Raw genomic sequence first — 13,512 nt, 5'->3', positions numbered from 1 at the left:
CAAAGACGGGGAAAAGGGCGAAAGTGGCACCATCCTGTTAGTGTCACATGCACTGCTGTAGTGTGTGAGGAAGTGTCGAGTCCACACTGGGATTCAGTATGTAAAACCGCGATCTCTGTGGTTAATCATCCCACCGCTAAATATATGACCGGCACTGGAAGTACAGTGCAAAACGGGTCACTTTATTTTGCGACGGTAAATGGTGCAATGAAGTACTTCTTTGCATATTGCAGGCGTCGATAATTACTAAAGACATCGCATGGTGAATATCTGACAGGAATTTCATATTAATTTTCCCAGTAGGCTACAATGATAATATCGTGGTTGTTATTGGCCGTGAGATTGTGTGTTTCGGCAATTTGCCGTGGCTGCAATGCTAGAGCTGCTATGTCTGCGTAAAAGTTTGCCTCTGTTATGGAAATGATCTCAACTTCGTTAACAAACGTCAAAATTAAGGCAAACTGCAGCTGGAATATACCAGTAATATAACGTTGCAACTGATTTAACTTCTCTTGTTGTTTGTACTGAACAGTATATAAATACATCCACAAGGAAAACAATGGTGGTGCTTTTGTTAAGCTCTGTGTGGCATGTAGCACATTTCAGTTGGCTGAAATCCATTCTACAGCCTGCCCCTCGTATATTTTGGTTCAGTTGCTGTATGTCCTGAAGATGACGCAATGTGGATGATTCCATCTTCCACCCACGCTAAGCAGAACCAGGGGCTCTGGGAATACTAAAGATATAACAGGAGTTTCAAAACACACTTTGAATAATGGTGTCTGATAAGCAACTTCTTGCGACTATGAACGTCTTCCACCGAACTGCCACAACTGCATTTCCACACATCATATACCAGGAATCTCCGGGAGCTGGACAGGTGCAGAAGCCAATTCACCGCAATGGATGGAGGAAAGAACCGGTACATCGACGAATGCCAGAGAAACCGCTGCCCTGCGAAAGAATAATCTTCAGTACTGGCAATATGCAGTATTTCTAAACGCGGCTTTGCTGCAACCTGCTGGACAGAGCAAGGTGACGTGCCTAAAGTACAGTGCGGCTTTCCAGTGTCAATCTATCCCTTTTGTTGCCTAGGATTAATATTCCCATTTATTTAATAATTTTAAGTCGCTTATAAGGAATAGAAATAAAATGTAAACTCTGGACATACAGATATGATGATGTTATTACCAACATTATTACCGGTCAGATAGAATCAGCGCACCCCGACTACCCTGGGGTGTGAATCTTATCACATACCTGCTACCCTGCAGAATGTTCAACATATTATAAAAATCCAATTTCTCTCTGTCAGATTTGATCAAATGACACAGATGTTTTGTCCTACGAAGAGCATAGGCATATTGTACTTTAAATTTCAGAGTAAAATTTAAAAAGCAATTTAAGTTTTCAAAGAGCGTGTAATCGCACAAAACCACAAGCAGTACAACTTAAAACAGTGCTGTCAGACTTGCTTAAAACATTAATACAAAATTATCTGATGGACTACATGAGCATGATGAGGCTCTAACTGTGAGATATAAGCCTGCTTACTGATGGGGTGTGATGAGTCTCTAACTGTGAGATATAAGCCTGCTTACTGATGGGGCGTGATGAGTCTCTAACTGTGAGATATAAGCCTGCTTACTGATGGGGCGTGATGAGTGTCTAACTGTGAGATATAAGCCTGCTTACTGATGGGGCGTGATGAGTCTCTAACTGTGAGATATAAGCCTGCTTACTGATGGGGCGTGATGAGTCTCTAACTGTGAGATATAAGCCTGCTTACTGATGGGGCGTGATGAGTCTCTAACTGTGAGATATAAGCCTGCTTACTGATGGGGCGTGATGAGTCTCTAACTGTGAGATATAAGCCTGCTTACTGATGGGGCGTGATGAGTCTCTAACTGTGACCTGTGAGGGGGCATGTCAGCAAGGACTTGTGGGTAATCATACAAAATTCGGGGCCCCTCAGTCTCTGAATTTCCCAGGTGATTAATACTTTATACACAATATTGTGATGATTTATCTGGATCATACTTTGAGGGGTTTTGTATGAAGTCTTCTCATTATCCAGGTGCATCATATAAAGCTGTCTTTTCCAAATCGAGTTGTTGTGGTTATCAGTCTAATTCCACATGGTTTGTATTAGTGATACCAAATGAAGCTTCACGAACTATTTGCTGTATCTTTGAGTCCTTTATGAACAGAGAGCAGTGAATTCAGAATAGACAGCAGATGTTTCATGAAGCTTCATTTGGCAGTCACTAGTTTCTATACCTAAACCCTGCCCGTTTGGCGCTTGATTTAAACATTGTTTGTGTTGCATTTCTGAAAGCTCACCAGAAGATGGCAGCATCAGCTACATCCAGCATATACAGAAATCAGAATCATTTTTTGTCCAATGGACGAAAAGTACAAGGAATTTGTTTTGGTGGTGGCAGGACTACATAATTTCATACTCTTAAGACAAAAAAAGACACAAAACAATAAATATGATAAAGGTAAAAAGAGATACAGAATAAGAAAATGTGCTGATAATTAACAGGATGACATACAGCAGGGGTGTCCAGTCTTATCCGCAAAGGGCCGGTGTGTATGCGGGTTTTTGGGGTAACCTGTAGGTCAGCTGGTAAAACTCAGGTGTGAGGACTCTTTAGCCAATCAGTCCTCTAATTAGTAATCTAATTAGGCAGTTGCAGCGAGAACCCGCACACGCAGCGGCCCTTTCTGGGTAAGACTGGCCACCCCTGACATATAAGCATATAAAGTAGGGTGAGCACAGTTTGGGATTGTGCAAAAAGGCTTAGCGCCAATAGGACTATAGAATACAGTTGGTAACTAAATATGGAAAGGAGTGATAGGGGCCAGTGAGCTTCTCATGCGGCCTGGTTTTGCAGGCAGTGGCCTGGGGAAGAAGCGGCTCTGATGCTGAGCTGTGCTCGTATTTGGTGCTCTTACTCAGCTTTTGCCAAACCGGGAGATGCTGCCAGAGGTAGCGACCTGGGTGTGAGGGGCCAGCCAGTATTTCCCAGCTCTCTTTCTCATCCTAGATGCACACAGGGAACTGGCAGCCAGTGATCTCCTATCCATGTCACACGAGTCATCGCAGTCTTTGCTTAGAGAGTGGTGATGCAGTGACAAACTAGACAGGCATGGAGAATGTGAGCAGCCAAAGCTCATACTGTAGGAATGTCTGAAGACACCTTTAGTAACTTTCTGCCCTGTAATATACTCTGTCACTGTCCTCACCAGGAACACCATGCTGACTCATGATCTGGTATCTGTTTATTTTGCAGCCCCCTTGTGTAACCGACGCAGCCGTGTCAAGCAAGGCAGCCTCCATCTGTCATGCTGTTTCTTCTCGCATGAATTCTTTCCAGGAATAAGGTGTGTGATCGCCGTAGTGAAAAGATGGGAATACTTATGGAGACATTAAGGTCCACTGCAGAAGATCTGGGCTTTAGAAAAATGCTCACCAGATCAATGCGGTTACAGGCTAACACACTGCGATAAGTTCTGTTCTGTCTGCTCAGTGGATTCTCTTGTTATAATACAGTACTGTGCAAAGGTCTTTGGGAGTCCAAAGAAATGTTTAAAGCTGTTTATCTGGGTAGCAAGTGTACTTTGGCTTAGAACAAAAAACACAATTTAACATTAGAACGTGTGCAAATTAAGAGTAACACAATAAAAACTAGTAATAATTTCTTCTGTTTTCTCAAAAGTTACTGATGTCTAGTTGGATGGCTAGATGAACACTGCTTCAGTTCCCAAACTGCTCCTCAGGGGCAACTCAGCTGTTCCATGATTTTGTTAAATTTCAACAACAGCTCAATTAAATAATTAAATATATTGGTTTAAAAAGTCAGTGACAGATTGACTAGCTGTATGAGGTGTGTTAGTGGCCAAGTCAAAAAATACATGGCTGCACTGGACGGTCACTGCAAATACTAGGATGAATTTAGCAGAGGTTCTGAAATGGCGAAGCTGACACACTTTGACAGGCATAATATCACAGCTTTAAATAGTTAATCCATGTTGTTGCTTTTTCTTTTATTTTTATTTTAGTGTCTTTTATTCGTTCTTTTTTAATTACTGCTACTTGAATCGAGTTTTACTTGTTTTTTAAATTTACATTTAATGATTACTTTTATTTGATCTTGTTTTATGCGAAGCACATCGAAAGGCCATATAAACAAACTTGGCTTCCCTAATTTCCAGGGAGTCTCTCAAATCTGAACTGAAGGTGAATTAAGTGAGACGTGAAGTGACTTCTGTCTTTCTGCTTCTTTGAACATTACGGTGAGAGCAAAACTGAGGTGAACGTGAGCGTTATCATTATCGTCCCGCAGACCTACAAAGCTACCATCACCAGAAACTCTCCCTGTATGGAGAGTCATCAGACATCAGACATGGGGGGACATTTTTAAATAGATTCATATGATTTTAACGGTGTTGTTACCCAGGCCATGCATCCAGCCACCTTCCAGGCTGCTGATCCAGAGCAATGCAAGTGTGTTTTAATAAAAGATATTTAAAGTATTTGACTTACAAGCCACTAGTAAAGAAGTGGAACAATCTGCTTGTGATTATGCTTTTAATGTATCTAGCTGTGATGCTCAGTAAAAGCACAGTATTAAAATAATCACTTTTATCACAAAACATGGTCAGATTACAGGAACAGCAGTCAAACAGAGTGTGACTCCTGTCAGATATAAGGCAGCCCCAGGTCACAAGGTCTGCACATGCCAGGTTGCTTTCTCTGACAAAGAGCTGCAGGTTTTCACAGTTGTTAAATAATGCTCATATACATGGTGGATTAGACTCAGTAAAAAGTAGCAAAAACTCATTTCCACCTTGCAGAGGTTTCACTGGGGGGAGGAATCTGGTGATTCTGGGGCTAAAGCTATGCTAAGTGGTCCTGAGCTAATGCTATGCCACTTAGTTTAGGACTAAAGCTATGCTAAGTGGCCCAGGCCTAATGCTATGCTATATGGTCTAGGGCTAATGCTATACTGCGTGGTCTGGAGCTAGCGGTACGCTAGGCAGCCCATGGATTAAGCTACACAAAGCAGTCCGGAGCCAATGTTACACTAAGCAGTCAGCATCAAATGTACCGTAACGTTCATGGAGTGCAATGGACACATGGGTCAAGCCAGGCCGAGGATACGAGCTTCCAGTTTGACATTATGGTGTAGAATGTAGCGCACAAACAGGTTCCTCTGCAGTGGCTAAATATGATCACAAGGAGGGAGCGGCAGGCACATGCAAGTGTGTGTGGGAAGCTAGATGGACAGCCCTGGGACATCCCAGAGTGCTCTGGATGGTCTGAGAAGACCCTAAGTCCCGTAGTGACAGCAGAGGAAAGAAGAGAATCAAAGGAAGCCATGGATTTTGCTCTTTATCCATGTTGATGAATTTAGGCAGAGAGAAAGCATTCACTGGCAAAGAGGGGCAGGTGACCGCTAGGCCCCACCTCCCTCTCAGTTGTCTGCCCTTGTGGGCAATACCAAGTGCTCTCTCTGGCAGGTGTGGTGCTCCTCATGGCTGCATCCTCCTCACACCTCCTTGGTGAGGCGCATGTGGATGCCACTGAAACACTTGCCAATGGCCTCGAAAAAGGGGTCGCAGAAGGTGTGGATCCAGATGGAGTAGACCCGGCTCATACACTGGATATTGATCAAGTAGCTCTTGACACATGGAACAGCAGCCCAGATGTGCAGGAAGGAGAGGATGGCGAAGATGATTCCCCAGACCAGGGCCAGTGGGATGCCCACCAATGCCGTCAGCAGCCGATAGCACCAGTACTTGGTGACGGTGAAGGTGGTGAAGCTGGCCTTCCACACGCCGTCGAAGCTGTAGGTGCCAGCGGGCTCGGCGATCACATCCTCAAAGTCCACCTGGAGGAGGAGGAGAAAATGTCATGGAGATGAGGACACCATCCAGCGATGGACACTGCAAACTGTGAGGCGCTCACATGGATGACAGCTTCATGTTGTTCACACACAGCTGTTAGAAGGTGTGACCATGTTGTGGACCATCTCTCCACTGGATCGGGCAGACAAACACATCAACCTGTATCCGCTGCTGAGATTAGGATAGAACATAGTTTAGCATATGCCTTTGGACAGCATGACCACGATGGCTCGAAGCTGGTGATACTTGGTGGGTAGTCAAATGTTACTTATCAAATAATCAAATTTTGCTTATCGAATATTCAAATGTAATCAAATGTTGCCCCATGACGTGACATGAGATGCAGCCATTTTGCTTCTGAATACACTGTGCAGCTGCTTCCACATCCTGAACTTCACAAAAACAGCGACCATTTATCTGTACCTCCCACTGCACGATCTTCATGGTCAAACAGTCATACTTATAAAATGATGTTTTACGCCACTGAATGTATGCTGGCACGACAGATGGTTCTCCTTGGCTGAATTTGTCAGATTCAATACCATGAAGGTTAATTCGCATGCAGCTGTGATTGTTTGTGCAAAGCCAGAGCCGACATGACGTTAGTATCTCTGGTGGCAGAAATGTTCTCGCTGCTTTGCACGCCGCATTACGATGGTCTGCACCCTGCGCAGGGTTATAATTACAGGTCATCCCTCATTCCACATACACATCTCTATGTTTACCACTTGCGGCTACTTCAGTGACATCATGTCAAGCAAACAGTAACTTTTCCCATCTGTCTTTCTAACAAAGCCCACGCAGCAAACACAGTATTTACTGGCTGTCCCTTCAACGAGCGGTCATACTGACTTCGTTTTTACTGGGGCGCGGTAGGCGTGATTTGGCGATTGGTGCGGGTTTACGGTTAAATCCCTGGGAAACGCAGCGTTAGCCGCTCGTGTGCATTAAATGTTATTTCTTTTATATATAGTGGTTTCTATATTCAAGATGCTGATCTTGGGATTTATTGACGCATGTGAACACCTTGCTTTCAAATGTCATCTGTGTTTACAGGATCTTCCAAAGCTAACTTTATTCCCATACAATATAAGCGTGTTGTAGATTAATACAATATTACAATACTACAATATTGTATTGTAGATATTACAATTAAAACTACCACAACCTACACTTAAGGAGCTCCGTTTCATTATTAAAAGTTTTTAAATTAGTTTTTTTCAAGTTTTAAAAGTAAAAAAAAAAAAGTTTAAAAGCCTTGTGCGTTAGATGCGTCCACATACCTTTACAACATGATCATTTAAGTGCTTGGGATCCCGATTTACGAGGTCTATCTCCTTCGTGTGCACATCTTGTAGCGTCTTCTCGCTCACGTCGCTATCCATGTCTGTTGTTTGCACTATATATGCTGACCCTTGATGAAGGACGAATTGAAAAACTATTTAAAAGAAAAGTGTAAAGACGGAGCTGCTGTAGGACTGGAACGCGTCCGGCTTTGGAATGCTATTAAATGCATGGAGGGGGACAGCGCCACACCCCTGCGCAAAGCGCAAGGGATCATCCGCAAACTGAGCTCTGCTGCCGCTAAATGTAAAGCCATGAGTGATATGGTTACAACCCGTCTGGATTATTTGGTTGAAGGAGCAAATGTGGATAACCAGGCGACAGTCAACCGGTAAAAAGCAACCTGGTAAGATCAGCGAATGACAGGATTCCTGTCTTAATTTGGCATTGCGTTTTGCCCTTGTGTTACACCTGCCAGTATGCGCCCTACTACAGGTTTATCCCGTTTCTTTCCTCTCTGCTCACAGCCTTCTCCTACACAGCACGCTATCTTGACCAAGAGAATCCAATTTGCATCTTTCAGTGGTTTGTTTAACTGACCAGACATGAAACTCTGCCTCACGTGATACTCAACATCAACTCAGGTATGGAAAAAAAAATCATATGTCGTGCAATAACACATTTCCTATAAACAGATTAGATAGATGAATGGATGGACGGATGGACGAGGCTACTTCTTTAATCCCAAGGGAAACAGTTTACAGTTCAAGCATGCTCTGTAGCTGCTGGTGTCCCTCAATTATAACTGTGCTATTGACACAGTCATCCAGTTCATTAGTAAACTTAGGTTTAGTTAAATGGTCAGGCCCATAACAGGTACAGATGAGCGCTCAGTACATGCATCAGTGCTGAAAACACACCCACAGGCTGTTTTCATACAGGATCCTTAGTTTAATGGAAACCGACTGTCCGAACACTGAGCATTTTTGCAGTTTCCATGACATAACTTCTGAATTGCAGTGTTTGACAAATCTTGACACAGTTCAAAATTAGTCACCGTACAGCAGTCTAGTCACCTTCACCTATTTTTATTTCAACTTTATCTGAATAGTGTGCTCATAATTTGTTGTAAAATAATTGTCAAAAGCAGAAATGATATCGGTGCAATGAACCAATAGCTAATAATGGAAGAGCAGCCTGGAGAATGATTATAGAGTCAAGAGTGCTGATTATATTAATGCCAGCTTGAGTAATAAATGAATAACACAAATATCAGGTAATTCAGTTAAAAACTACTGACTGCATAAAAACCGAGAAAGACAGTTTTACATTCATTTCACAGGAAAGGTGAAAATACAGGTCAGAGTTAAATAGTTTTGTATAATACTTGATATATCCAATAATTATAGAATGAATGGGTGCTCTATAAATATTTCTGTACTTTGTCTTCAGTACAAAATACGTCTTCAATAAGTTACGATTTTCTTGTTGAGGTCACACCTGTGATCAAAATGTATCAGCAAACTTTCGAGTCTTGTCACTTTGGTCATATACGGTACCAACGCGTTCCTGACGAACAGTCCGAGACAGAGACAGTCACAAAACGTCCGCTGGCTATTTTCTGGTGTAGTACTTGCGTTTGGTTAAGGAGATATGCACATTGGCACACTGTCAGATATTTCTGTTTCACAGAAATACAGTCAGAACTTAATTATTATTGCATCATTTTATCTTTACAATCACAGTCCTAACCATCTCAACTCTTTTCTATGATGAAGTAATGGAATGTTGTCAAACAGTTTGGTCACAAACAAATATTAGGTCAAAAATGAGCAGGTTTCCCTTGGCCTGCACTTCTGCCGGATCTCAGTTGGGTTTGGCAGTTTTCATGTCCATTGTAGACAGACATCTGGCCATGCTTGTGAACACAGGAGCCACAAAGGTGTCCACCAAACTTCTCCAGACTGTCTGGACCGTCGGCAGAGCCATAAACCACGCCTGCACCACTGGGATCAGTATCCTAGAAAATATCCCACAGCATATATGAATGATTAGAGTCATTAACTTCGCCAAACGCTTCACAGACCCTTTACGGCTAATTACCAGTAAGCCGCCTCCTACTTTAAATCAAGGCTGTATATATTATAATTGCGGCCTTGCTTTAATTAAAAGGCAGGTTAGCTTTATTCTTCATGACCTGAAGCTTCCACAAGTGGCGTATTCACTGGCCACTTAATTTTTCACGGTACTTTGGCGCATTAGGGACCGAATTCGCCAGGAAGTGCCATACCAGATATGAAGGCAGCTGAGAAGGGCGAAGAGGGATCCCGCAGTGAAGGACAGGAGGACGGCGAGCAGCGCGCTGATCAGGCGGTACGAAGCGTATTTAAGCAGCTCAAAGAGGGCACTGCTGGAGACCCACACCGAGTCAAAGCTGTGCAGGGCGGCGGGCTCGCCGATGATGTCCTCAAAGCTGATCTGCCAACGGAATCGAACTTACACGGTGCACGACTAATACAAAGCAACTAACTCTGAACGCAGAGCGCGTCGGCAACGTTTGCCGCTGTTGCGCTGCTGCTGCTGATTGCGGTATTTTAAGCGTTATAGAACAGAAAATCTTTATAGTAATTGCACGTGTATAACGAAACTATGTTTGCTTTCTCCACTAATGCTATACATGACGAAGTAAATAAAGACATGAACATAGTCCTAAATATAGATGTGCGCAATATATCCTCAATAGCGAACCAAAGCGAAGTAGTGCATCATATATTGGGTTCAGTTAAATGTAATAGTGTAGTTTTAAAAACACGAGCAGCAGTCATATTGCTTGAAAATTCGCAGCACTGTAAATATATGCAGTGCCAGGTAATTATGAAGCTATTCACTTCCATTCTCATCAAAAGTGAAACTACATAGCCTACGACAAAGCGGTGATTTAATAATGATTGATGTTCAAGCGCATTTACCTTGAGTGTACCCAATTTACCTTCATACGCATATTTACCACGAGTATACCCTGTTTTGTTTGCCTGGTTACCTTCAGGTGCGCGTTCATTTCCTGCGGATCCCGGTCAGCAGTCGCCGTGCAGTTTTTCTGTTTCTCGGCCAGAATCGGTTCCAAGGTCCGGCTGAATTCATGTTGGTCCATGAGGACGCTCGTTTCGGACCTCTCGTTCTCGAGCCCCATGTTAGTACAGGATAAACTGGGCTGGTCACTTGACACTGGCCGGACCCCCTCCCCGGGTCACGCACGACTCCCCTTGCGCTGTTTATCTTTATACTGTATTTAGAAATGTAATACTGGGACAACTATTATTATTATTATTATTATTATTATTATTAATAATGATAACAATAGTATTATGAGTAATAATAAGAACAATAACAAAATACGTATCTAAGAAAGACGTGGATGGATTAAAAATATGAATAAATAAAATATTGATACTTAAAAGGGAATTTGCAATGGAATGAGTATATTTTTACCCATGGGTACGTTGAGGCTCACCATAGGGCGGGGGGAAGTTAGAATGATTCCAAGGGCCTCTGAGTGACAGGGGGCCTAGAACATTCGGAAAATAACTGGATTGCTCTGGACTGGGGGACCCAATATGACATGCCTTTTGGGTACGTCACCAGTTTCTGTGAACTGCAGAAGTCACTGGTAAAGGTACCTAAACACGGCTGGTTCACAGACCCGCCCACATGAGATATTTGGGCCCCAGACGGCTGGAAACTCAGAGCTGTTTGTAATGTTACGCCAGCTGGAAATATGCAAAGCCATTTAACTGGCAGAAAATGTACTAAAGCTGCCAATAATTCCGTGACTAAGGAATGAACGCAGTACGTTAAAAAAATACAATCCCAAGTTTAGGTAATTTTTTGACAGAACACAGTTCTTATTTATTCCACAAATAATCAACAAATCAATAGTTCTAATAAGAACTTTCTGAATCAGGAAGGATTATACTGTATCTATAAATGGCAGCATTCAGACTTGATGGGATGGCGTTGCTTAGCAATAGGAAATATTTATCACAGAGAGAGCTGTGTTTCTGGCCAGCTCTGTTGGGGAACGCAGTGTAAATTTCACGCATTTGCAGAAGTGCACAAAGATGGAGTTATAAAGCTCAGATGAGAGACCACAGGCTGGACTGGGTGTGTCAGTGGTTATAAGCTAGGATGCTGGCATCCCTGTGTAAGACCCTCAGCATGGGGCGGGTGGGGTTCCCCTTACATCACCCAGGGGTGTCCCCCACTGCGGAATGCCAGACGAGGAGGATTCCCTCTCCAGACACCAGCAGGATAAAATTAGCCACTTAGAGTTAAAGATGAGGTTTTCCTTTCTTGAACTTAGAGAGTTTGGCTGGAAAAGAGCAGAAATGTCGGCTGGTTTCCCTGAACCACAATGTGTTTCACAGATGAGAAATGATGTAGAGCAGATATCGCAGCCTAGTGGTTGCATACCTGAAATATTGGTATATTGAGTTGGGTGTTGCTGACATGCTGTGAACTTGGAATAAGATGTTCATGTCCAGGGATCATGGTCAATTTGACTTTAGACTGAGGCATTTCCTGACACATCCCTGGGTCCCTCTGACACATCTTCATTGTTGGGAAGTAGAACAGCAGCAAATGACAGCAAAGCAAAATCAATGCACAATTAGACTGAGAATCACAGAGGTTTAACATTCAGTATGACTGTAAAAAGCAGCATGTTCAACCGATACAGAACAAGCAGAGCAGCCTGACCACAGAGCCTCTGAGGGGAACAGAGATCACAGGGAGGCAGCCTGAGCACAGAGCCTCAGAGAGGAGCAGAGATCACAGGGAGGCAGCCTGAGCACAGAGCCTCAGAGGGGAGCAGAGATCACAGGGAGGCAGCCTGAGCACAGAGCCTCAGAGGAGAGCAGAGATCACAGGGAGGCAGCCTGAGCACAGAGCCTCAGAGGGGAGCAGAGATCACAGGGAGGTAGCCTGAGCACAGAGCCTCAGAGGGGAGCAGAGATCACAGGGAGGCAGCCTGAGCACAGAGCCTCAGAGGGGAGCAGAGATCACAGGGAGGCAGCCTGAGCACAGAGCCTCAGAGGGGAGCAGAGATCACAGGGAGGCAGCCTGAGCACAGAGCCTCAGAGGGGAGCAGAGATCACAGGGAGGCAGCCTGAGCACAGAGCTTTCTGACTAATTTGCTTATGGAGTTAAATGCTAAACTAAAATGAACAAAGAGCATCCTAGCATAGATGTCAGGGTATTCTAAATGAGTTTGGACAGTATGAAGTGCAAGCGAAGTGGTGCAGTCTGTGGATGTTAGCTTTGTAAGCAAACTAATGTAAGCAAACTAATTTTAGTGTAGACAAGGGGTGGTGCAGGCCTTGATGTTAGATAATACCAGCCTTTCAAAGCATTTCGTGATTACTGCCCTGACAGCAATAGGCCGGTAATCATTTAGGCTAGTGATGGCGGATATCTCACACAGTAGCAAAATTCCTCACTGCTTTGTGTGTTTGGATCAGAAATTCTTTCGATGAACGACATAATGTTTCTCTATTGAAGAACTTACTTTGACAACATTTAAAGATATTGAAATACATTACAAGGTGACTCTGGTTAAATGAGTAGAAAGTTGTTTTTTTGTGTCTAACCCCACATGTGGCTGATTCAATTAGAATAAAGCCAAGCATGACAAAATGTGAGACACTCATTGTTCTGGTAAAGCTCTTCATTCACGCAGATCCACATGAGTTCATGAGTCCACACCAGCCTGCCGCTGCCGATCCACAAATGCCTCAGGAAAACCTGGAGTGGCCATGGGGGTCTGCAGGACTCACCCGTAAACAGAAAAGGGTCCATGTGAATCACCAGATGGGTTGGTGTAAAAAAACACCACCTCAGCCGAGGCAAAGAGCATGATCTGAACTCTCAGGAATTCCAGCAAATTCAGTGTATTTACATTTCACATTGATCCGTCAACAGCTGCTCAAGGCTCTAACCAAACAATACTACTGCAGGGACTCGAACCAGGAGTTTTCAAGTGTGTCCGTAACCATAACAGCTAGACTTTCAGGATCTGGAGGCCGGTTATGGACACCCCCTCTGCCAAATGTGGATAGTTAAAAGGATCAGATGTTTAATATTACACTTGATTTTGATACTCTTCTGACAGTGGGAAGGGGGCTTATCTTAGCCAATCAGGCGTCAGACTGCAGGAAGGAAGCCTGTGCTGCACCTAATCAGTGTGGGGTTCCCCTATTCAGACAGGAGCTGAAGGGCTGATTGCCTTTTCATCTCTTCATCTACAGTGAAACAATT

The 13,512-nt window shown here is 43.6% G+C and overlaps 3 protein-coding genes across 8 annotated transcripts in view; 1 reads left to right on the top strand and 2 right to left on the bottom strand.

The window, feature by feature from the left end:
- Window positions 1–13,512, top strand: part of LOC125738366 (carboxypeptidase A1-like) — a 31,084-nt gene that overhangs the window by 1,100 nt on the left and 16,472 nt on the right. Inside the window, exons 2-4 of one of the 6 annotated variants that reach the window (XM_049007255.1) lie at window positions 860–1,035; window positions 3,300–3,390; window positions 7,728–7,844. The gene's annotated coding sequence lies outside the window, so the exon portion shown is untranslated. Of the gene's footprint in view, window positions 1–474; window positions 1,036–3,299; window positions 3,391–7,468; window positions 7,607–7,727; window positions 7,845–13,512 lie in introns of those variants that run through there. The other 5 variants (XM_049007254.1, XM_049007253.1, XM_049007256.1 and 2 more) reach the window with 5 other exon arrangements.
- LOC125738371 (caveolin-1-like) lies at window positions 1,402–7,423 on the bottom strand. The gene is made up of 2 exons (XM_049007264.1): window positions 7,200–7,423; window positions 1,402–5,900 (listed from the first exon to the last, which is right to left on the bottom strand). Exons 1-2 carry the CDS (start codon window positions 7,299–7,301, stop codon window positions 5,559–5,561), a joined length of 444 nt encoding a protein of 147 aa, XP_048863221.1. The 5' UTR covers window positions 7,302–7,423; the 3' UTR covers window positions 1,402–5,558.
- Window positions 8,131–10,456, bottom strand: LOC125738370 (caveolin-2-like). The gene is made up of 3 exons (XM_049007263.1): window positions 10,241–10,456; window positions 9,491–9,678; window positions 8,131–9,220 (listed from the first exon to the last, which is right to left on the bottom strand). The coding sequence occupies exons 1-3, from the start codon at window positions 10,388–10,390 to the stop codon at window positions 9,067–9,069; spliced, it is 492 nt and encodes a 163-aa protein (XP_048863220.1). The 5' UTR covers window positions 10,391–10,456; the 3' UTR covers window positions 8,131–9,066.

This window comes from Brienomyrus brachyistius, chromosome 3 (genome assembly GCF_023856365.1).
Source record: "Brienomyrus brachyistius isolate T26 chromosome 3, BBRACH_0.4, whole genome shotgun sequence".
Taxonomy (NCBI): Eukaryota; Metazoa; Chordata; class Actinopteri; order Osteoglossiformes; family Mormyridae; genus Brienomyrus; species Brienomyrus brachyistius.
Note: the sequence above shows the minus strand (reverse complement) of the source record. Positions and strands in the feature narration are given on the sequence as shown.